This window comes from Falco punctatus (assembly GCF_963210335.1).
Source record: "Falco punctatus genome assembly, chromosome: 1".
NCBI lineage: Eukaryota > Metazoa > Chordata > Aves > Falconiformes > Falconidae > Falco > Falco punctatus.
In genome coordinates, this window is record NC_137580.1 from 49,580,801 (window position 1) to 49,605,890 (window position 25,090).

Sequence of the window (25,090 nt, forward strand, 5' to 3'; positions counted from 1 at the left end):
CTTGTAAACTTGTGGAAGTTTACAGCAGTTGCCATGCTCATCGGACCACATGTTTAGAGGGAGCAGTATTTTAACCACATTTGTGTCCAGGAGAAGTATCAGACAATTGTAATCTGTCAGAGATGTTTCTTAGTAATGTTGGTGCTTTAGATTTTGAAGGTTTATACCCTTTATGCATTTCATTTAACTTAGTAAATATGATGGATGTTGTGTGTGATAGCCCTGAACTCAAGTCCTGAAGATGTATCTGTGCTAGCAGCCTCTGCACTGAGGTTAATATTTTTACATGGAATAAATCCAAACTATTAGTGTATAAAATACATCACTAATGTAATTTACTGTAAAAGTGTTTTTCAGAAGTGCTTAAATACTCCACTAGGAGCCATACTGGTCATAGGTTGAAAAATCAGCATTGTCTTAGAGAGTGAGCCTTGCTTTTCCAGCCTTCTGAATCTGCCTTTTCTCTTCCTGCAGCTTGTGGATGTGACCTGGCTCAAGGAGGATTTTTCGTGAGACAGGGAGACTACATCTGTACTTTGGACTACCAGAGACTCTATGGCACACGGTGCTTCAGTTGTGATGAATTCATTGAGGGAGAAGTGGTCTCAGCACTGGGCAAAACCTATCACCCAGACTGTTTTGTGTGTGCTGTCTGCAGGTATGTTTTCTACATGAAGTTGTGTTTCAATTAGACTTATAGCCTATAGATGGGGAAAAAAAAAATAGTTGTTCTGTCCTCTACTATCCACTCCTTAAAAAGTAGCAGAGTTAAAAAAATAGAAAAAAAGGCAAGCAAATTCTGAGTGAACGACTAAACTATTTATTAAGTATCTAACAATTCAGGTGAGCTGAATTGCAATACAGTGAGAATACTCACTAGAATATGCTACAAATGCAATGTGTACTGAAGACAAGCTAAAGCTTTTCAAAATTAAGTTCCTGATACAATAATATTTCATACTAAAAAAAAAAATAAATCAGAGACGGTCCCTAACCTTCTGTATAGCTAAATAGTTGGATTAAAAGCTATTTCACTGTTTCTAATTGCCATTATCTAAAACTTCAGTAGAGAGACCCTCATTTGCTTCTGTTACTTTCCTTAGAGTAACACAAATTCATGTTGTCTTCATCAGAGCCAACTAATGGCCTGTTGACTAGCAGGATTCAATTAGTGTCTCCCAGGGGGGTTGTAACACTGACTTGTAGTGCAGAACAACAGAAGAATCCTGTCATCTGTTTGTAGTGAAAACACTGGGGCAGGTCCTCAATGGCTTTAAATCAGCACTGCTTCAACTACCCCAGTTTTTGCAAGCCAGATATAATTTAGTTTTTTTATGGGAAATTGTGTCCTATCTAAACATCATCAGCATTTATTTCCTGGAGTGATATCCTTAGTAAAAATAAGGTGGATTGACTATAAATAGATGTGGTTTAAGAAGAAAAAGAACTTGTTTATTTGCTTAAAAAAATAATATTATTAAAAGGCAAAAAAATATAGCAGTTTGGTTTCAGGTACAGGATTGTAAAGCCCTCTACCTTGGCATTTTCTTTGGTGGGAAGAGTCAGGAGTACCATTTCTGTCCTTATTTCTTACAGACGGACAGAAACCTTAAATAATTGGCCAAAGCACACAGTCCGAGGCAGTCGGCTGGTCATGCAAACTGCATTTGATACTGCCTTTTATAGCCAGATTTTAATCTGACTTCTAGAGCAGTGTGAACTTGAGAGGTGGTGACTGCCTGACAGCGGGGCTGATCCTGCTCTCATGGAAATCCAGCAAGGCTCTTACCAGCTTCAGCAGGCAATCACTGGCAGGCTTTGCACCCATGACACGGGTCTCCAGGATGCTGCAGGATCATCAGGTGCTTTAAGTAAGCACTTCTATAACCGGTATTTCTATGGCTGCTGAAGTAAGATTTTTAAACTGTTTGTACATTGAATAGTAAACCAGTGACAGTAGCAACTCGTTTTTGTTCTTACTTTGAGAGAAGACAAGATTTGAATAGAAGCTGGTGGGAAGTGTACATTGCTTCATATGGTAAAATCAGTGGAAAATCTAATGTGCATACAGCTAGCTGGAGCAGTGGGAAAATGCCAGTACTGCAAGCCCAGTCATTTTCTGGACCTCCTGATACTGCTACTTTTGAATGCCACGTGGCCCAGTGTCACAGAAAAGAGCTGTATTCCCTGGTGCCCTCTGCACTGCATTGATAAACTGCTGCCCTCCTCTCTGAAAAAGCTTGTGTGTCAGAAATCCAGCTCATCCTTGGGCATCCCTTGGGACTCAGATGCTATTGTCCAGGGCTGCCACAGGTCAAAGTGCAAAAAAAAATGAATTAGTATTCAGAGAAAAACTATTAAAAGTACAGTATGCTATATTGTCCTATGTGATTGTTTTGCTCTGTCTTTCATTGACCAGGTGGTTCTTAAACAAAATCAAGTTTTAATTGCATGTTTGCTCTGCTGGCATAAGGATTGAGGGCTTAGTTCCATCTTCCAGTGCTGTTCATAGTCCAGTGAAACTTGTTTTCTGCTGTTGGGTTTTGGGATGATAATGCCTAGAACTAGGAATGAGTAGAAGAATAACAAAATAGATTGAAAAATGGTGCAGATTAACTGCTTAGTCTGAATTCCCAGGAAGTAAATGAGCAACCTTATTCTTGCAGCTTCATTAATTGGAAGGGGCTGTGTCCTCCGGGGTGCTGCCAAAGACATTTCCTCCAAAAGTTTCATGTGTTTGTAAAAGTCAAATAGGGAGAGGGAGAAAATTAAGGCTACCTGTAGCAATAGAAGCTGAGTTTTATTAAAATTGTGCACATAGTTCTTGTGTGGGTGTCGGGGACAAGACTTTGTGCCTTTATGCAGGGTGGGCAAGGGCAGGAAACTGAGTCTTTCAGAAAGACATGGGTAATCATCATACCTGTGATAGTGTTAATAAGTTATATAAATGTATTAAGCATATATCAGATGTATGGTCCACGTAATGTTCTACTGTACATAGACTCTGTGATTTCAATGTTACTGATGGGCTGTGTGTGCATAGGGTATCAAAAATCTGGGGTTTGGTTTTATGGGTTAATATAAAAATTGCTTAAGTGTGTGGGGTTGTTTATTCACCGGGTTGGAGGAATGCTTATAATCGTTATCCCTTTAATTTCATTATTCTTTTAATTAAAAGTTGAAAAAATACAGCTTCTTGTGACACATACGTGATGAAGAGAGAACGGCAGTTTGACTCTTACCTGGGGGATAGATTAGCACATATGTTCTGAGTTGATAACTAAACAGGTTCATCTATGCATTGCAGAATTTGGATATCTAAGTTCTATGTTTTGTCTGAACTTAGGAAATTGAAACAGTGTATTGACAGAAGTTGAGTATGTGCCACGTAGAAGTGGATAATGTAACTGCCTCTTGCCCCTGCACACATGTTCTTCAAGTGGTTTTGTGCCAAACCCAGATCTAAAACTTCTCTCAATCCACTTGTATTTCTCTTACCTTCAAGAAGGTAATTAACTGTGTCCAGGCAGTTTAATATAAAAAATGCAGAAAACGGATTTTTTTTGTTTGTTTCAGCAAAGGACTTTATAGTTGTATGTGTAACACTGCTATTTCTAGAAAGAACCTGAGAGCTTTTGTTTATGTATGCCATGAGAAATTAAGACAATACTGGAAATTAGATGTTGAAATTCAGTTAACTCTGAAATGTAGCAATTGTGTCAGACTTTTCAAATATCCTAAACCTTTTAAATTGCTTTTTTTAGTGCTGCTGAATTTTGAGAGAATTTGGTTCCCACTTAGGCAGCACTGAGTACTACTTGAAGCATCTCACGAAGCAGCCTTCATCTGGATGTTAAGGCCAAAGTTTTGAAATCAGAATGAAATGAGTTTTTCTTGGCATTTTGATTCTAAACTAAATATATTTATCAATATATGGTGCTCCCTGAACAAAGGAGCTTTGCTGTGATGCTCTTCAGGTTTACATGTGGAGTATACCTATACCCTAGAGTCATGTAAGATGGAAGGGATCTGTGGGGTTCCTGTGGTCCAGCTCCTGGCTCAAAGCAAGTCCAGTTTGAGCAGGCTGCTGACAGCATTAATTTAAAATATTTCCAAGGATGGAGATCCCACAGATTCTCTGGACAGCCTGTTCCAGCATTTGAGCACGCTCATGGTAATGTTTTTTTTCCTTGTATTCAGTTGACATTTCCCATGTTCCAGTTTATGTCTGCTGCCTCTTGTCCTTTCACTCTGTACCTTTGAAAAGTCCATGGCTCCAATTTCATATACATGTCATCGAGTAGTTTTAGATGTCAGTAAGATCTCCCCTGAGCATTTTGAGACTGAACAAGTCCATCTCTTTTGTACCCTGACTGTGCGTCCTGTGGTCTATCCAGTTCTGAACCTAACAACCACCACTGGTCTCCCTCCAGTAAACCTTGTCCAGAGGAACCCAAAATAGTACACACTGCTCCAGATGTGGTCTCTCAAACAATGAACAGAGGGGAAGATCACACCCCTGGACCTGCTGTCTACACTAATGCAGCCCAGGATGCAGTTGGCTGCCTCTGTCGCAGGGACGCCACTGACTCATGTTCAACATGGTGTCCACCAGGACCGCTACATCTTTTTATGCTTTCCAGCTGATTGACCTCCAAGGTGCACTGGTGCACGGGGTTATTCCTCCCTGGGTGCAGGACTTAGCATTTGTCCTTACTGAAATTCATGTAATCATTAGATAGCAAGTAATGTCTACTTTGTATTATCAGGTTTAACACCCTGGGTCAAATTTGTTCCTATGGAGCAACCTTGAGGGATGTGATTGTACGAGGTACAAGTCAGAGCAGAATTTGATCCTGTAGGTCCTTAGGTTGCAGTCTGATATTACAACTGACCCAGTGTAACTGCATTCTGCTACTGAAATGAATAGCTTTGCGCTCCCCACAACCCTGACCATATGCTTCTGTTAATTTTCTTGTATGAAATTTAGTTGACTGTTCAGCCACAGTCAGGTCAGCAACAGAAGGCGATCCATCTGCTCTGAAAAAAATGGAATATTTTCTTTTGGCCCAGAAAGCTTGAATGTCTTGCCCACAGCTGCACAGGTTGAGGCATGGTGCAGAGAGGGACAAGAACAGGACCAGACCTTTTAGTGTCAACACACAGTTCCCCTGGTTTAGGCTGATGATGGTTTGATGTTTTACAATATAACTTTGTTGGTGAGCTCCAGTCATTTCTGGGTTTACAAATATTCTAGGCAGATGGATAAAACAAAATTCATTGGGAAATGAATCACAGAAGTATTAAAATCCTACAAGTCATTTCAGAGAGTCGCTTTAAAGATGCTCTTAATTCTCATTTTAAAAATAGATTATCCAACTGTGAAAATCACGCTGAATATTTTTAAAAGGATTAGCAGTTAATTAAAACCCATACCTAGCAATGTTCAGTGGGTAACTGGTGGTGAGATGTCATTGTATTCAAAGGCAGATATGCTGCTTTTAGCCTACAATGCTATATATAGTCCTGCTCACAAGTTAAAGATCTCAGAAACTGAAACCTTGTTAGCTGACTGTTACCACCTTCTGTTGTGCCTTCACTTGTACTGGCAGCGTTGAAATCCTTCAGCACGGCTGCTTGTGAAAAGGAGAGGTCAGATGTTACAGAAATACTGGCAAATGTGCTGTGTACAAATTCTGGATTCCCAGTGAATAAGATAGTGAAGCAAACTCCGAGACCTGATTGTCTCCAGCGAGGGAAGGAAATGTCTGCCTATGCCTTTGGGTGAACTGCTTCCAAGGAGGATTTCCCTGTTTTTTTAGAGCAAGGTATCTTGCGGATGTGGAAAACTTAACAGAGAATTGAACTTGTTGCCCTTTCCCCTCCAAATGGAAGGGCCTGAAATCAATTACTAAGCTCTTAACAAATAAACCAAGTAAGATATGTTTATGGGCTCCTGTGGCCCTTCCCTCTGAGGCTCAATGGCATGGTGTGGTGCCTATGAGCTTTGGTATGTTTTGGGGCTGTCATCTACCCAGCTCTGTCTTTGTGCCATAGGAGATCAATTATCCTATTCTTCTCTTCGAGTATCAACTTATTTTTTTTCAGATTGGCTAATTGCCTAGTGTAGATGAGCAAATTCAAAGCGATCAGTCCCTCCTACTTCACTTGATGCTTCGTGCATCTGTTTGAGATGGGCTTCTGTATTCGGCTGGAAGTTCAGCTGGATTTTTGTTATTTTGTTATCAAGTCAAAAAAATACATTAACCATCCCTCTGGCTATTTCTGCTTATATACTAGATACAAGAATGTTCTGTAGTTGAGGTCATTCTTCAGAGCAGCGTATCTGTCATTCATGGCTTCTAGTACATCATCATCTCCAGGATTATGAACAGCTCAAAGACTGCCATTTTACCGAGACATCTCATGAGAGTGCAGCTGGGTCGTTAGTCAAGTCCCAGTCTTGGTCTCAAGAAAGACTATGGCAAAACATCTCTGATGGTAATATCCTGCCAGGGCATGCAACCATGCTTAACAGTGAACGATGTCAGGGTATTGTATGGCTGTGTAGTTGTGTGGTTGTATCTGTGGAGCAGGTTACCATTTTTTGGGGGGGTTAATTTGGAGCAGATTACCGGTGGTCATAATAAGTCTATCAGTGTAAATGAAGATGAGATGCCTTCTTAAAAACACATAGGAGATCAACTACAAGTTCTTATCTCAGTTCTGGAACAGGTGAAATTCCTTGGCTTGTACTGTTCCAGGTCAATCAATAGTGCTAAGTTCTAGACTTGATTTTGTAAGATTTTGTTAAAATGAAAACAGGATTAAATGGTTTCTTTCACATTGGCACTAGAAAACTAGGACAGCGTTTAAAGTATGTCACCCCATTTTTGAGACAGTTTTTGGTAATTAGCCATACATATTAATTATCTATATAGATGTGTATCACATCACATTTACTAAGTTGTATTCAAATGTACATTTGAATAAACTTCTGGGCTGGACAAGATGACCTCCAGAGGTCCTTTCCAACCTCACCTGTTCTGTGATGTTCATGAAACTCTTTATTCCATACATTAAAAGGCTTCATGACTTCGAGCAGTGTAAAAATCTGTTGTAAATAACAGTTACAACCTAAAAAGAACGTTTTTGGGGTTTTTGATATGTAACACGGGAGATTGCTGCAAGATGGGACAGACCTGCCGCTCACTGGAGCGTGGCTCCATCACGTCCTCTCTGTTATACCAGACAGTGTTGTCGTCTTCTGATCAGTTTATTGAGTAAAACTCATGGTAGAAAATCCTGTTTGAACAGATGGAAATTTAGGACTCCTGGATCTGTACTAACATGGTGTTGGGCCTGTTTGTACCAGAATCACACATGGAGCATTTACTTGTGTCAAAGAGCAAGACAATTTTAAAGGCTATTTGCCTAAAATATTTTTCCTTATCTTAACTTTAGGTAAGTAAGAGGGTAGCCGGCAAGTATTTGGAGTATAAAGTCATTAGTGAAGGGAAAAAAGGAAAGGTGAAAAGCAGAATTCATTATTGGATATTCAAAGATCCTAAAATACTTGAAGTCTCTGTTGTCCTCATGATTTTTAAAGTATTGCCTATGATCCAAAATGGATTGAACACTTATAGCTGGTTTAAAATAGATTTTAGTAGCATTATTTAGAAACAAGGGACAGCATTGCTTTTGCTCTCATTTTAAGTAATTAAAGTTTTCTTTTAAATGCAACACCTGTAGACTAAGCCACTCGGGTGGCTTAGGGAAGAAAATAACGTTTATGCTTAGCCAGAGGTATCTGTGCAGCTTTTGTAGTGAAGACAACCTCTAAACCTGGTATGAATCTGATAGTGTTTGTGGGGGCATGTCATGCAGAGTTTTGATGAAATGTTAATGAGATTATTTAATCACATGGAAATCACCACGAGGCAGAAGGCCTGTGTTATGTTTCTGCCCCACTTAGCCATATTTTGATAGCTTACTTGGGATTTAGGTGGACATGAGCTTTAGGTGGAGTTAAATGTGTTTCTACATCCTCATCATCCTTTGCTGAATTATGAAGTGATTTGCCCATCTGCTCAGCCTAGAGAAAAAAACCAACATCAGCAGTTTCTGTGCCCAGACAAGAAAGTTCACTGCACAAAGTTTGTTGTTTTAAGGACATTGATAAAAAGGAAGGATTTAATTAAGTGTAAGGAGAGCTGTTGAGTAGAGCAAACAAGTAATGTAGACGCTTTGAGTTTTATAACTGGGATAGGTTTTCTCATATGAGACTTCACCAACTTTTCCTTTCTAAGCATGTAAATTAAGAGGAGAACTTTGATATGATCAAAGTTGGGAGGACAAGTGCTGTTTTTTTAATGTGTAAAAGTCATCATTCATGCAGCATTTTCAGAACATAAAAGCAGCTGCATTTGCCTGTAACTTATCCCTCTAATGTGACTTTTATTTTTATTCTGTAACTGATCCTGTTAGTGATCAACCCTTGCTAATACTACATTTCTTAGATACACAAGGATTTGGACTTGAGTGCTCAGTGTGGTTTTGTATCTTGAGAATATTTTTTTTTTCCTAAGTAGCTGTAACATCTGCTTTTGCAATTGTCTATTTGATATGTCCCTTTGATACTTTAGCCTCCAAGTAGCTGAAAAATCATGAATGAGAAGTGGGCAAGCAAAGAAAAAGAAACCAGAGTAATGATCAGTTCCTTTATGGAAGGATACTCCATTTTGATAAAGGTGTGAGTCTGTAACCTGTTCACTTTTATTTCCTCTGTTGTAGGCTGCCTTTCCCTGCAGGCGACCGGGTGACTTTCAATGGGAAGGAGTGCATCTGCCAGAAATGCTCCCTGCCCCCTTCCAGCAGCACCAGCTCTTTCCCTGTACAGAACCTGCGAAGTAAGTAGGGGTTTCTACCCTTTGCTGTGGTACTTCTTAGTCTGTGCAAGTTTAAAGAACAAAATTTTGCAGCAGTACTTGTAACTGGTACTTCTACCACTATGCTGCATAGAAGGTGTTGAGAAATACAATGTAGTCATGTGAAAAAGTATGTGGTGGTTCTCTGAGAAAGTCTGATACTAAGAAACACAAGTGGTGCCATTATCGGGTTAACAATACGAAGAAACTCTCAAAACATTTGACTAATACTGGAGTAAATTGAATTATTTGGAGAAAAGTGTGATATAGATGTTAATATTTTTGAGGACATAGTCCAATTCCAGCTAAAATAAAATGAAATTTAATATTTTGTGAGTGTTCCAGTATTGCTTCAGAAAATATCAGTAACATGACTGTGTGGCGAAATACTACACAGGAAGGGTTAATGTATGCAATGTGACCAGGGGGTTATTTGCCTTGACCTCAGTACCATAGTGTACTATCAGAAGATACAAACACTGCAGAGAAGAAATGTGGTCTTTTCATACCGCCTTTTTTGTAGCAGGTCATAGAGTGGCATTGTGGCTCTGAATTCTGTTCCTCGGCTGGTTTGTTCCCAAGGAGCTGCCATGCTTTGAGAGTCAACCACTACCTTTATGTAATTACACAGCCACAGCAATTCAGTTAAACAGCAAAGATGGAAATACTTGTAGTGACTACCACACTGTCGCATTGCATCGGGCTGGATTCGGCATGGCTGAGGAAGGGCCCCATAGACTGCTTGTCTTTGTATATAAGGAATCCAGCCCACTTCAGGGAGAAATCTCTCCTTTTTTTGGTGTTTTCTCCCCCCAGCCCTCCCTCTAGAGAAGTTTTCACCATCTGCTTTCTCCAGTTTGTCAGCAAAAGCTGCTGCGGGAATGTAGTGAGAGAAGCTATGCTGGTTCCTCCCTTCCCAAAAGAGAATGGCATTGGGAAGGGGACGGCCCTTTCTCTTAGGTGCATCTTCTCATCATGAAGATGATCCATCTCTCCATTTCAGAGATGGATCATCTTCAGCCATCTTGGCTGGCTGCATTTGCAGGTCCATATTTTAATGGCCTATCATCCTATCATCTCTTTGTCCCCTGTCATATGGGAAAAGTGCCTTTGCTTTTAATGGACATTATTTGCCTCATAGAGTACGGACAGAACTTCATTTGATTACCTGTGATTACATAATCCTTTTATGTATTTACATCCCCTTTCTCTGTACACACCAACCCACCATGGAGAGTTTTTCTGGTATTGCATTTCCCCAGAACTTTCAGGTCACTGTGCCAAGTCTCCGGAGTGCACAGGTACCTGCAAACCTCAGCAAACCACTTGTCTCAAAGGGAAACAGTACTGGAAGCATATCTTTGTGGCAAAGCCTGAGCTTGGAAAACAGAAGTTTAGCTTTTCTCCGAAAAAAAGTCTCAAACATATTTAAACCTCAAACACAGGTCTGCTTTAAATTGATGAAGTCTGTAGGTTTCAGTGGAATTGGTCAAGAGTCTGGGTTCAAACGTGGGTGATATCTGCCACACTGTAGACTTCTAAAGGAATTTGATCTCACCTCCACCTGAGACTATAGCCAGCTCTGCTTTTCAAACTATGTCGTGATGGGGTTGAGCTGATAGACAAAATGGCTTCTCAAAGGGCAAACTCAAGTCCATACCTGGCCTGCAAGTAAATTGTGCCATGATGTTGCAAGGATCCCAGACAAACATACCTGTGTAGACTATAGTCTCTTACCTCTTCCTTACTCCATTTCCCCATGGCTTGCAGTCCAGCTGCAGGCCGGCATCTTCTGATTTCATAGTGATGTGCAGCACCCAGCTGGCCCAGAGCTGTGGAGGTCATGGAGCTCAGGAAATTGGATAGCAATGGTATAATCCCTCCTTGGTGTGGGGAGTAGAGCTTTGATGGGTCAATGGCAAGCACTGCAGCCACAAATACGTGGAAGTGCGTGCATGTATACATAGCGGGATATGTAAGAGCCTAACCAATGCCAATTCAGAGAAAATTAATGAAATATCTAAAAAGGTAATAAAGAATTTGGGAAACATTAATTTTATTAATTAATTAATTAATACATACTTTGTGAAAGAGCAATATGTAATTGCAGCTGCTTTCTAAGCATCTCATCCTCAGGCTAGAACCAGTGTTTCAGGAATGAACAAGCAGAGACATCTTGGTTGAACTGGAAAATTGAAAATCCAGGCTGGCTGGCTGTAGCTATGCTACATATTACACAAAGCAATACATGGAGTGTCTCCTTGTTTTAGCAACAGTCTTCTTAGAAAAGACCTTAATGTTTTAAACGAACAATTCTTTTTATTAAAGAACAGTAGTGCACAAAAATATGTGACTCCAAGTAAGCTGAGTCAAGGACCAAGTAATACATAATAATAACCTGCTGTTACGCTGGTTATGCTCCTGGCTCAGAACTGCCTGATACATACTATGTGCGTTATTTGTCGGCCCATTTATCTCTGACTTGAGCTCAAGAATGCTTTCAAGAGATCTCATGGGACTCACTGAGCTCCCAACATCGCTGTCCCCTCTGAGCCGGTTCTATTTTCATACTCCAGCTTCAGTTCTGATCTCCTTTATGTATTACATTTGGAAGAAAGGAAGAATGTCAAATATTTGCTCTTTGCCTGAGTCCTTGATTTTTTTATTATTATATAAATACCTCTACCTACTCGTTTTATTTCATTTATAAAATACTAGCTTTGAAAACCTCTTGTGGCAGTGTTGATGTGGAAAGAGAGCACTCAGGGAAGAATTTCAACATGTAGCAGCAAATTGATGGGTTCTGCAGAGTTATTGGTTGAAATCAGGTGAGTCACCAAAGGATGCTGCATCCAAGACAGGAAGACAAGGACGTCACATCAGTAGGCACTGTTGGCATAGCAACCACAATGTTTGTTTTTAATTATCTGGAATTTAACAGAGAAAACAGCAGTTGGGAACAGAAAAGTAGCTCGCCAAATGCTGCGTTTCTGCCCACCCGAGCTTAAACCAGATGAAAGGTGAATGACATTTGAGCAGAAAGTGTTGTATTGAGTTTGTGAAAGAAACCCTCAACCAGTGAGATTAAATTAGATTACCAGATGAACCCCTGGTGCAGAGGAGATCACAAATTTCTGATTGCAGTTGAAGAATAGATACTGCAGAATACTGCAGCATTTCTTCTCTTGTGGGACTAAATCCAGGCACACACACAAATGTTCTTTTTTGTTAGCAAAACTCAAATGTTCTGATCTGTGGTGCACGTGCTTTTGTGCTGGGCTTGTTTCCACATATTGGTGCTTTACTGGCGACATTAGAGAGACATATTATTACTCCCTTAATCCATTCCAAATCCACTAAAGGAAAATAAGAACTGTTCTTTATTGTTGTGTGCTCAGAAATGAGGCATTTAAAATTGCACTAACAGAGTGTCTCATTAGGGTCACGTAACCAACTAAATAGTCTTAAATCAGAGTTTTTAAGAGAACTGTTTAACTGTTTTAATGAGATCCTGTGTTTGGAGTTCTTAATAACTAGATGTATCTTTTTTATGGTTTTGTGTATCTTTCTCTTCCATGCAAGACATCGGGGTTTTTTTTCTCTTCTGACATCTTTAAATGACTCTTCAAGTGCCTTTCAGAGTTTGTCTTTTCCTAGCAGATTGTTGGTATACATGAAGAATTCCTAAAAAAAAAAATATATGATTTCACGTAAGATGGAAGATCTAATGATACTAGATTAGAAGGGTTACTGAGAGATTGATACTAGAATCAGTTTATTACTGATACTTATACCTATTTTTCCACATATTCTGACTATTTTAACTTTTTGTAAGAAAATTATACATAGGCATGGATCTACAGTGAAGAGTGAAAGAGAGCCGGACCTTGTAGGGTATGAGAGGATTCATTTAGGACACAGAGAACCACATTCAAATCCCTTGTCTATGTAGCATCTCTAAACAAGGTCCTTGCTGGTGGACTGTTGGTGTGGAAATGAGACTAGATCTGGCTTTTACTAGCATAGTCAAAAGCATCCGTGATTAAAAAAAAAAATATCAAAAAGCAACCAAATCCCCCCAAAAGTCTTGTCCTTAATTATTTTTTCTGGGGAGTGTAGCTAGTTCACGTATAGCCTATTTAACCAACATAGCCTAGCCTATGTTACCTAGTTATGACATGTTTTGCGTTTAATTTTTGTTACCACTTTTTGGATCTTCATATATGTGAATTTCTATAAATAATAAATGTGTAGCTAGCCATCACTTTCACATACTGCAATGTCACTACTACTCAGGAATTAGTAATGCCTCTTAAGTAGTGGTGTATTTTTCCTGTTACAGAATTTCATGTCAAAATTTGAGCTTAGTTTTTTTCATAGTTGCAAAAAGAATTTTGGAATAATAAGGAAATCTTTCAGACCCAGAAACAATATCTAATATGAAGAATCAGTTACTTGCTTTCATCTCATGACTTTTAGGACTTTTTAATCAGTTTTATTGGCCCAATTTGCAATTCTTGAAAGCTTAATCAGCAAAACTTTGTATCTTCTAACCAAAGTGTAAATTAATGAAGATAAAACCTAGAGGCACTAGGAGACCTAAGTTACTAGTTTTTTTCTTTGAATGATTCTTATCTTCCAGTAATGTTAGGGCAATATTAGGGCAGCACCACCTGTCATCCTGCAGTGAGCAGCCATCAGTGGGCTGTTAGTAGGACACAGGTGAATCCTTGTACTGCAGTAACCAGTATTGTTGTGTGACCATCTAAAGCGTGTGATTCACTCGTATTGGATTTTTCTCTTGCAGATTGTGGGGGCTGTGGTTCAGAAATAAAAAATGGTCAGTCATTGGTTGCCTTGGACAAACACTGGCACTTGGGCTGTTTTAAGTGTGATACATGCGGCAAGCTACTGAATGCAGAGTACATCAGCAAGTAAGTTGAGGAGCATTTTCACTTGTTTTCAGCATTCTTTTAATACAAAGTAATTAATTTAGCATTGCATATCCATTAGCTTTTGTTTATGTATAGTTGGGGGATACATAAAAGATTAGAGATTATTATCTAAATTATCGCCTAAATTGTATTAAAAAATTTAAAGCAGAAAAAAATCAAATTAAGAAAAGTAGAAGTTGAATTTTTCCGTTTAGCTGGAGTGGGACTTGACAAAGCAGCTATGCTATAGAAACGCAATGGTGGAATATGCTTCAAAGCCCCATAGACACGCCCTGAGTTGTCTGTGTTTGATTTTTCTGTATGTGATGCTGTAATGTGAACAAGCAGATGTTATCCTTTCCATGTGCTTCACATAAGCAAAAATGTTCTGAAGAAGTTCATTAAGTAGGTACATACCATGCTTTTGCGCTGATCCAGACCCTCATGCTCTCAGATTTGGACTGAATGTGATGACAGCAATAAGAGACAGCACAAAGCACACACACAGACCAAGTCCCATGTCAACACTCATATCAATTGGGTGAGATACAGGGCTTTCACCAGCCAAGGCACCTGGGAGTAATTTCTGCTTCAGAGAAGTGTGTTGATATGATGAAATTTTCCTAAACAGCTAAGTAACTCAATCATCAGTGCCCAGAGATGATGGAGTTTCAGAGCTGGTGTCCCACTGACTTTCAGCAATTCTCTTGAATTTAGATTAACACAAGTATAACATTTAATTTCACAGCTTGCACTGCAGAAACAATATTTAATAAAAGGGTGTTCTTAAATAAGGGTTTGCCTTATCTCAGATGTTGTGCTACTCTGCTACATGTTTGGTACAGTGCATTTTTTCCTTGTTATTTAATAATGAAATACCCATAAATTGTAAAGATATAGCTGTTGTTAAATCCTCTCTTTAAAAAAGCTAAATGCCAAACAAAATAACTCAAGAGAAGAAACATCCTGGCTTCAATTAATTAAATTAATTGTTATGATAACTTACAGGTTCGTTTCTGAGCAATCCAACTTGTATGCTATAAAATTAATTTTTGTGTTTCTGCAGGGAAATGTCCAATAAAATCATGCCCCTGCTAATAAATCTGTCTGTTCATAGGCTGTTTTAGCATAGCACATTAAACATTTAACTGTGTTTAACTTGCACTTTGAAACAGAAGTAGTCTCTCCAGCTTCTTCTAGAGCAATTTATTTTCGTTCATCGGTTTAATGGTCTAAGTGTAAAACTCCATAAAATTGTGATCTGCATGTAAAACAAATAGGTTCATTTCAGAGCAATGGCCCAAGTGTACTGGTTGTGACCAGTAAAGCCGAGACTCCTGGTTTTATCCTTCATATTTTTAAATTGTACCTTATCTTAAATCACTTGTGGTGGTGAAATAACTGTTCACGTCATGCAGGAACATACTGCGAGATCTCTTCTGCTGCTGGGGCTGAGGTCTCACAGTCATTACTGACTTCTGTGGAGCAGGTTCCCAAGACTGTCTGTAAGCAAGTCCAGTCCACAATGTCAGTAGATTTAAATGTTAATCAAAACTCGGTTTACAGTCAAGATACTCATTTGAGAAATTACTCTGTGCAGTTTAAGCTAAAAGATCAGATTTTATATATATATATATATTAGATTATACATACATTAGATTAATTAGATTATAAGTAAAGAGGAGGGAAAGAATAATATGTAGGAATAACTTTTTTTTCAAAAAGAGGGAAATGTGGAAGAAGTTAATGAGTAACACTATCAAAACAAATGGTGTGTGTGAGTGTCTCAGAAACCAGGTGTTGCAACAAGGGGAGAGGCGATGGCTGAATTCAGCGACAAAGCAGGAAAGTGGGATTGTGGTAGACTCGGAAGGGCCAGAATAGTTCATTAACTATTCAGTTCTTTACAAAATTAATAAATACAGGTATTTTGGAGGTGGGAAAGCCTGTAAATGCTTTATGAAGTGTTGAAGCATTAAGAAATTCTAGCTGTATAATCTCCCATTAAACCTGTAAGCCTATGTAAAGTATCTGTATGGCCTGTTGTTTTTCCCTAGGGATGGCATTCCATACTGTGAAACAGACTATCATGCAAAGTTTGGTATCAGATGTGACAATTGTGAAAAGTATATCACAGGAAGAGTGCTAGAGGTAAGGAGAACTTGTCATTCAAACATCTCAAGGTATACAAAGAGACTTGCTCTTTTGGGTACAGTCGTATGCTCACAAATGAGTGTTAATGCAACAGTTTGATGTTACTTTTATGAAATACTAGGAACTTTATAATTCTTTTTTTTTCTTCTGTTAATGACTTGATAATACACACACTCCCTAAAAAATTGTATTAATACTTAGCAAAATGTCTTTGTAATTTCTGCTTTTTGATCCTGTGTTATGTTCCCCAGAGTTAGGATGAAGCTGTTGAAAAAGTAAAGTGAATCATTTGAAATGTATTTTTGCACCCAGAAATGGGCTATGTTGGGGGGATATTTTTTTTTTTAGTTTGTTCTAAAAAGCAAGGGGGCTGTTTAGCGTAGGTGCATGTTTATGCTTTATGAAAAAGAGTTTTCCACATAACTGAGCCAGGGTTGGAAATTAATATATTTCCTTTGATTTGAATGGAATTTATCCTTGGATCTATGTGTATTGTTACCTTATCGGTGACATCTGTTAGTCACTTTTTTCTTTCTGCCTTTTCCCTGTATTTTGTGAAGCCTTAGCAGTACTGCAGTTAGGAAGAGGTTCCCCAGGTTTCTCAGTTCACTTCTTTCTCTTCATCAGTTAAAAAAGCCAGGAGAAGTCCCAAAGGACTTCCACCAGACAAAGATCTGCTAGGGGTTGTACAAAGCATGTCCAAATGGTGGACAATTATAGCTAGGTAAGAACTGAGAAGCAAGCGGAAAGAAACTTGGGTCCATACTAGATGACATGATGTGGTGTTAAGGTTAGGCATGGGATGCTTTTCTGTTATCAGATGTTTTTACAGACATCTCAGAAAACAGACTTCTAATGAGGGATTTGAAAGAGCATAAAGACAGCTTTCTCACTTCTATAGGCGGCTCTCAAGTGGGAGAGGCAAAACAGAAGAAAACATTAAAAACTTTTCAGAAATGTAGGAGGGACAAGTGGAAGCTGCTACATGTTTTCAGAGATGTCAGCCTTTGAGACTGAATGAAAGGTAGTAAGAGCACGTGGGCTTTGAAGGTGAAACTAACTTAGGTTTGATGTGATTAAGAAAGAGGTGAATGCAGAGAGGAGTGCCATGGTCAAAAATATAGCAAATTTTGGGTGCACTTACTCATAGCAGGTTACAGGGATTGATTGATACATGGGGGAAGAACAGCCTCCAGTTTCTGTACTGGCTGTTGACTTCACAATATTGTGGTTTTCTGTTCTGGTTCTTGCCTTGAAATATCTGTACAAAAATACTCTTTTTATTTGGTAGTATTTTACCCACGGTATGGTTAAATGATAGCATGTGGTGTGATGTGATTAAGAACTGGGTCCTTAATATCTCTATGGATGATGAAAAGGAAAAAAAAATAGCATAGTAACAGTACTGAGTTGGATTTGTGGGACCTGGGGGCACGAAAGGCTGTATCTGTTTCTTCTAACTGCTTTAGTGAAAGCTTACTGAACTAAAAAAAGGAGGAGAGTTCCTTGTTTTTATTATAGGTGGACCAATAGCAAACTTGAGAAAAGTTAATTCTTTAAAGCTGTTGTAGGAATTTTACGTACGTCGCTGTAGTTCTAGATGACGTTTTTGGTTAGTGTATGTGTGCTACCCTCCTCTCCCTCAGTGTTGCTCTGCTGACAGTGCTGTAGCACTCATTTGTCTCTTAATTTGGTACTTATGCAGGCTGGGAGTGACTTTGAAGTCTGTGGCATTTAACTGTGGAAAAAATACTGATGCAAAATTCTGAATCCTTTAAAAAAAAAATGAGGAGAAAGGATTTTTTGCAATCTGTAAAAGTCCAGCAATTTCAGATAGTGTAAAACAGGAAAGATAGGACTGAGTTTGAAGCAGGCAATGAATTTGAACAATGCAATGGTATTTCATGTCTGGAAGCTTGTTACAACAACCTGGAAACTTACGATCTATAACCTTCTTCCATAAGATTGTATAAAACAATTCTTTGTTTTGTGTGCAACAAAACTGATGAAGCTTGAATACGTGTGCATGTCCAGTGTCCTAGCATCCTGCTGCCATGCTAAGTCTTGTTCCTCATGAAGTCTCCCCAAACACCAGCTCCCATCCCCTGTGTTTAACCATTGAGTATCTCAAAAGCTTTCTTTACATTTCCACTGCCTGTTTGCATGGTCAAGAGGTGACGCACAGCATGAGGCTCCTTCCATGGTTATCAGCCTGTGGTTTCCGTGAGCCTTTGGACCTCTGGAAGGTATCAGTTTAAATAGCTGTTGAGTTCCAGTGCTGACTGCGGAGAGCAGTCAGATGAGGAGGCAGCAGGCACTCCTCGTTCCATTAGGAAGCTAGACTCAAAGTCATGACCTAAGCAAACAGATCTGAAAGAACGCAGAGACTGTATCTGTAGCTAACGTAGCTAAGTCATTTGTTGTTTGTCTGCAGCAAAAGGACTTGTTTGAAAGACTTGGAATTGGGGCTGATCTTTTCCATCTGTCTGGTATAGGACTTGGTGTGTGTTTGTCATGGGCCAGCTTGTTGATATGTTTGTATATCTCCTGACAAGTGCAACAGGTAAAAAAAAAAAAAAAAAAAAAAAGGAAAAAAAAAAGGTGGGTTTTGTTGTAGGATGTATTTTTTTTGTGCAATTGTCTAGAATCCTGAAACATTTTTCAAAACTTCTGTATTTCTTTTTACCATCTTGGATATAATCTAGAGATACACAGAAATGATAGGGAAAATTGCTATTACAGTGGGGAAAGTCTCGACAGCAATACTTACTCGGCAGAGGAATAATCTCCCAAGGGAGCTGCTGGAAGCTATCACTTAGATAGTATTAAAACAAGATTGGACAAGGCACTGGAAAATCTACGTTAGGGAACAGTCCTGCAATGACAAAGGGAGGGACTATATGACCTAATAGGATTTTTTCCATCTCTGATTTCTGTGATAATGTCAGGAGGACAGCTGCTTCTACAATTACTTCGTGCCCAGATTTTATAATATTGTCTCCCTTTCCAACACTTGTTTGTTTAAACTGTTTATTCAGCAGAGGAGGAAGGCAGAGTCAACTGGTGTGACTTACTGATAACTTACAAAAATATGGCTGTTTTTGTAAGTTGCCAGCCAAATACAATGATGATTTAGTTACTTAAATTCTTCCTTCAGCCCATTTTCTGAGGGCCAAATTCATTCCATGTAGTAAATGGGCTTAAACATAGGACAGCTCTGTTTATAATTCTTTTCTTGTTTCTTTTTCTCCAGTCCACCTTGGCTTGCCCCCAGTCTCCCAGGGAACTTGTACTGGAAAAGCTACAAAAGGGGCTGAGCAGCTAATTGGAGACCATGAACTCTTCTATTGCTTTTAAAGGCAACAATTTTGCTGTTCTCTACAAAAAGCCTGCCCACCAGTGCTTTTGTGGGCAAGGTTTGCTTTGCTCATGAAGCATACAGAGGACTGTTTGATGCAGTATCAGTCCTCTCCTAGAAATTGCTATGTTTTATTCCTGGCCATATATATTGATAATCCTACCATCCTCAATGGGGAGCATAAGGTGGCTGGAGTTTACTTTATAGTTTAACTTATAACGCAGTGCTATTGAAATCTTCTAGGGAGAAAAAGGGTTTATTTTAGTGGTTATGCTGTAGCTCTGTGGCCAATCCATCAATAGCTAAAATCTTGCAATAACACAGAGAATAAACACATTTTAAAATAACAAGCTGTTGATTTTTATAACCAGCCATTTCCCTTTTGTCATGTTGCAATCTATTTCTCTGCATTTGGCACTAAAATTATTTTTTCTCTCTTTTTCTATCACAAGCAGTTATTTATTAATTAAAATCTCAATTTGTGCTAATAAGGGTGTCATAAAAATAGAAAAAAGTAAGTGTAATTGCTTTTTTCCTAAAATATACTATATTTCACATCATAATTCAGAGCCTAATACAGACCCTTTCTATCAAGAAAACACTTTGCATTTGTTTTGTGTTTTTTTCATCAGTCTTCTAGCTGTGTTTTGCTTGGAGGAGGCAGAGATGTGTTGTCTGCCTTCTGGTCCTTCCCTCATGAAAGGCCACACAGAGGCTTGGAAGGCTGTTGAGGTGCATGGAGGAGCTATGAGGCAGCCAGTGATGACTCCTTGTCCCCTCCTGGATTTCCTTAAGATCTGATATTTAGAAACTTCATGTCAATTTCAGCACCTCTCTATTTTAAAGCGGTCTGTTTATAGTGACTAATTCTTTGAATACACATTGATTTTTACCTTTTTTGTTTAATATTCTCTCCTTTAATTAATGAACTCTAAGGAAAAATTATAGAGAACAGTCAGTTCCTCTCAACTTCTGTTTTGCAAAACTAAACAAACCAAATTCTTCTCTGCTTATAAAGTCAGCTGCAGGCTCTTCTGGTGATGCAGGTGGACCTTCTCACTGTCTATTCCCAGCTGGAGCCACCTTCTCTCAGCGTGGATGAGCATTGTACTCCAGATGATGCCCTACCACTAGCTTGTGCAGTGGTAGTAACCCCTTCCACTGTTTCCAAAGAGAGTATTTTCCCTGGGATGGGTTTCTTCTTGCCTGCTGTTCCAGCTGATGATTTCCTATGTTGTTAAAGGGTGTCTTCATATCCAGAGATAACGTCCTGGGGGTGTTCTGAAGGCAAATGCAGTATAGGCTGTGAGGGTGTCAAGTGTTAGTTGCTTGGATAGGCAACTGCAGCCCAGTGATGGCCAGGCTGAGCTGCCTCATAGCAGGCTTCCACGACCAACCATACTGGTAGCTGATGAACAAGCTGGATCTCTGCCACTGCTAGCTGTTTTGAATTTCATGTAAATAAAAGTTGTCAGTGTAGCACATTGGAAGTTATGCTTTTGGAAGAGTCTCTTGGGGCTTATTTACATGTAACCCAACAGCTTCTGGAAGCGCTGAGGGGTATTTTCAGCACTTGACGAAACTTCTGTCTGCAGCTGTCCCATGATTTACAGCTATGTGGCTGTGGTGTAAATGGGTCATTCAGGTGCTGCTGAAAGCAGCTGTATCACTTACTGAACATAATGATGGGTCTGACTCCTGGATCTGACATCCTAACATGACAGCATAGCACTCACTGTATGTGGTGGAAGAAAGAGTTAACATTTTTCTGGTTTATGTGTATGTGTGAATGTCTAGAAAATCATAATCAATATATTTTTAAAAAAATCTATTAGTTGAAACCACATGTTACGTTAAAATGAGGGAACAAATGCAGTAGGCAGTAGACAGGAATTAGACAAAAAATATCAATAATTTATATGTCAATTAACTACCACTTATACCTCAGTGACTTATTAATTAAAACATGAATCTTATTTTTCTTTTTTAGTTTGTTTTTTTGCTTTGCCCTCGGGTTGAGCTGCTTTTGTTTGCAGCCACATCTACTTTGCAAATCTTGCCTTTCCCTTTGCAAAAGTCTCGGTATAGCAGAGAGACGAGACTAATTCTTTACAGCAGGGTGGACAGATTTCTGCCTGCAGTGTGGAAGAATGGTTCATTCTGAAATGTCTGTTACCCTGCTGTTTCACTAACAACAAAACCTAGTGATGTGTGAAAGGTACTTGAGCAGCTTATAATATAGGTATTAATGCTGAAACATGCATTAAAAGCGGCTCCGTCTATACGAACGAAGGGTTTCCTGTAGCACGGGCAGCCTTGCAAAGTCTGTGAGAGCAGCAAAAGGATCCAAGTGTCAGTACTAATCTTTGGTTAGAAACTGCTCTCTACGCCAGTTTTCTCCCATCACCAGAGAAGAAGGAAAACTGTTGGAAAAGATACACCTAATAAACCAGCGTTAGCTCTTGCAAAAGGAAACCATCTAAGGTAGGAAACATTAACTAGCACTTTCAATGCATAGTGTTTGCTGAGATGCAAGGTATTTTGCTGCTTGAGAGCAGTCTCTTGTTTTGGTGCTACCTGCAATTTGTCTGTGGCTGCTGGTTTCAAAATCAGGGTAATCATCAGTGCACAGCGTCTGAACTTGGCTCGGTAAGTCTTAATTGGCAGTTGACTTAGACTTTCTGCTTTTAAACAGGCATCATTAAAAATACTATTGACAAGCATATAAATAGGAATGCAAGTGTTTTTGAACTTAGCTTTTAGCCTTTTCTATAGCCCAATTATATTGTTTTAGATGCATTCACCTTATCTTTCTCTCATCTTCGTCCTTTCCTTTTTTCAACCACCTCTTCTCTCCAGCAAGATACAGAGAGCTACACCTATCCATATTTATTCTCTGAACTGTTAAAAACTCACAGTTGTTAGCATGACAGGAAAAAACAGTACATATTAAAAGGAACTGTTTGTGTAGGTTTTACTCTGTAAATCGGTTTTTAGGTTTATTGAAGAGCACTGAGTAGCATTTGGTGATAGCTTAAGCCTGTTACGTATTTACCAAAGTAAGGGGTTCTGCAAACTATTTCTGAATAACACAAAAGTTTAGAATTTGGGGAAAACTGGGTTGAAACTGAGGAGAAAGAATGACTGTTGCAGGTTTGGGTATTTATTTTTTTTTTCAGTTTTCAGTTGCTTGCTTTTCTGTTGAGGATTTCTCTTGTATATATGGGAGAAGTCCCCAGTAGTGCTGCTGCGCATTTGTGCCTGTGTGGGTTTCTATGTGTTAGTTTTAGTGCGTAGTTTGACTCCTGAGCCTGGCAAACAGGTGAATGGTGCCCACTGCCTTTTGCCATTATGCAAAAACGTAGTAGCAGTTAACTGTCTTAAACTGTCTTAATTAATTAAAGCATCAAGGCAGTGATTCCTATAGTCACCTTGATACCTTCTGAGCCTCAGACACAAACAGCGTACTGTATGCCAGCTGTGATGCCTCTCCAAGCGATGTGTTGCTGTGGTGATGCGTTACTATCTGGTACTATTTGCCAGCATTTGAATATTTTGATAATGTGACAACATCGCACTTTTCGGATGTCTTCAGTTCCTCATCCTATTACTTTGTGTAATGTCTTTCATTTCTGATGGTCTTCTGACTCACCTGGGGCACGCTGGGGTCGGCCAGACCGCTGCTTCGCAGTGCCCTGTACCTGCCCATGATCCAGCCAGCAGCACAAGCGCCTCCCTCCAGCTCTCTCCCGTAACCATGACAGTGGTGCTGCATGCAGTAAGTGCACTTAGTGACAATTGGCTTTGTTGATAAAGTGTCTCCAGGATGCTCTGGCCCATGTGACAACAGTTCAGTGAGTCCTGCTAATAGCAGGAAAGCAGCCTGTGTGACTCATTTCTTGTGTCTTTTAAGATTTTTCATCCTGCCGGTCTTCAGCATTTTTTGTGCTGCTTCAGATTTCTTTTTTTCCCCCCAAAGAAAGAACTTCTGAGTGGTACCTTGAACTGGCAATGTGTGGATGAGTCTGAAAGTAGCCACATCCTACTTCCAGGAAGGACTGTTAATGTCAGTTCTGCGTATGACAGCAGCATTTTCAGTCCCAGCTAAATTTAGGGGATCTAAAATATCAGTCCTTATTCAGGCACAGAATGAGAGACTGCTTCTGTCCTCAGATGTTTGCAGCCTGTATCATGTGAGCAACATGAAAAGAGCTGTGCTGGCTTCATCCGATAAACCATGCTGCCTCTCCAGGGCTGTTCAGTGTTGGTTGCAGCTTCGTTCTTCTCATCTGAAAGGGGTGGGCTAATTGCACAGCTTCCAGGTCGAAAATGAAGGGGGGTAGGTCTGCAAGTCATCTCTCTCCTTCTTTGTTTCCTCTCCCCGATCAAGAGATGGTAGAAGTGAGAGCCAGCTGCAGCTTGTACTGGCCTGTGAGTGGGTTTTAGGGAGTGGGAGAGGAAAGTGGAAAAGAAATTAAGGAGATGGTTAAGCAAACGGAAAACAGAAGCCTCTTCCAGTCTCAGTGGGTGGCAAGAAAAATTTGCAGAGCTGAGCAGAAAAAGACAAAAGGCGCAGATCACTCGTTGCATAACAAAAGCAACTGAGTGCAAAATCAGTGGTTTTAGGCATGACAGACTATTTTGGTTTACAAGATCATGTACCAAATTCTGTAGAAAAAAAATGCCCTATTGACCTTTCCCAGCTTTTGCCTGACTGCGGCAGGGCTGAATTTACTCCTGAGTCAGAACTTGTTTGCAGATGTCACAGAATGAGATTACAGTTATAATAGTGCTGATTTTTCTTTCTATTCTTTCATTTCCTTAATTATTCCCTTTGGGGGGGGGTTAATGATTTTTTTTATCTCTCCTGCAAGCATTAGAAACTTCTCCTTCAGAGAGTCCAGTATATAGTAAGTTACTATCATCCTGAGATAAATGTCCCTGTTGGTACATTCAGTCTCCACTTTATACCTGGAAGAATAAAAAGTGTGTGGGAGGCAGTAAAAATGACTCAGATGTGGGTGGGAAGTCTCAAGGCTCTGCAGAGTACAGCAGGATGAGCCAGAACCAAGACAATACGAAATAACTGTATATGTGAGACAGCTAAAGCTGTAAGCAATGCTGCAGGTGCATGTATTGAACATTTCACATGACTGTTTCTTGGCATCTAGTGGGATGATAAATTAATCCAGTAAGGAGAAGATGAGGAAAAGGATTAATTCAAAACATTACGCTACATTTATGCTGGTGTAAAGGTTTTACATCTTTGCTTGGAAATGGCTCATTTGCCCTGGCACACTGCTGCAGTGACTCAGTGGTGAGTCAGGTCCACTGTGACTAAGAAAATTAGTAAGAGTTTTCCTCCACATAATTCTGCCTTTGTCTCCTGGCTCTCACACTTTTCTCTCCTCAGCACTGCTGTATAACATAAGCAATAGATATTTTGCCAAATCCTTCTGCCTTGATAATGTTGCCTGACCCTGTTGCATACTGTACATACATGTAGATGATGTGATAGCAGTTTACTAACTTAACCATTATTGTATACAACTGTGACTGAGTAATCCTTAAAGTTCTTCTGTAGCACATGCAAAACTCTGGCTTTGCTAGAAGTGTGAATGGGGATTTTATGTGGTTACACTTAAAGCTGGTAACTGAGCACAGTATTCTGCTCCAAGCAGCAAAGTTTATCTGATTTTCTGAATAGCATCACTCTG

The 25,090-nt window shown here is 39.5% G+C and overlaps 1 protein-coding gene across 9 annotated transcripts in view; it reads left to right on the forward strand.

The window, feature by feature from the left end:
• ABLIM2 (actin binding LIM protein family member 2) overlaps positions 1 to 25,090 on the forward strand; it is a 145,803-nt gene that overhangs the window by 56,744 nt on the left and 63,969 nt on the right. For all 9 annotated transcript variants that reach the window (XM_080373468.1, XM_080373464.1, XM_080373466.1 and 6 more), the window contains exons 3-6: positions 475 to 658; positions 8,794 to 8,909; positions 13,735 to 13,861; positions 15,919 to 16,012. In XM_080373468.1, the coding sequence (XP_080229594.1) occupies positions 475 to 658; positions 8,794 to 8,909; positions 13,735 to 13,861; positions 15,919 to 16,012 (521 nt within the window). The remainder of the gene's footprint in view (positions 1 to 474; positions 659 to 8,793; positions 8,910 to 13,734; positions 13,862 to 15,918; positions 16,013 to 25,090) is intronic.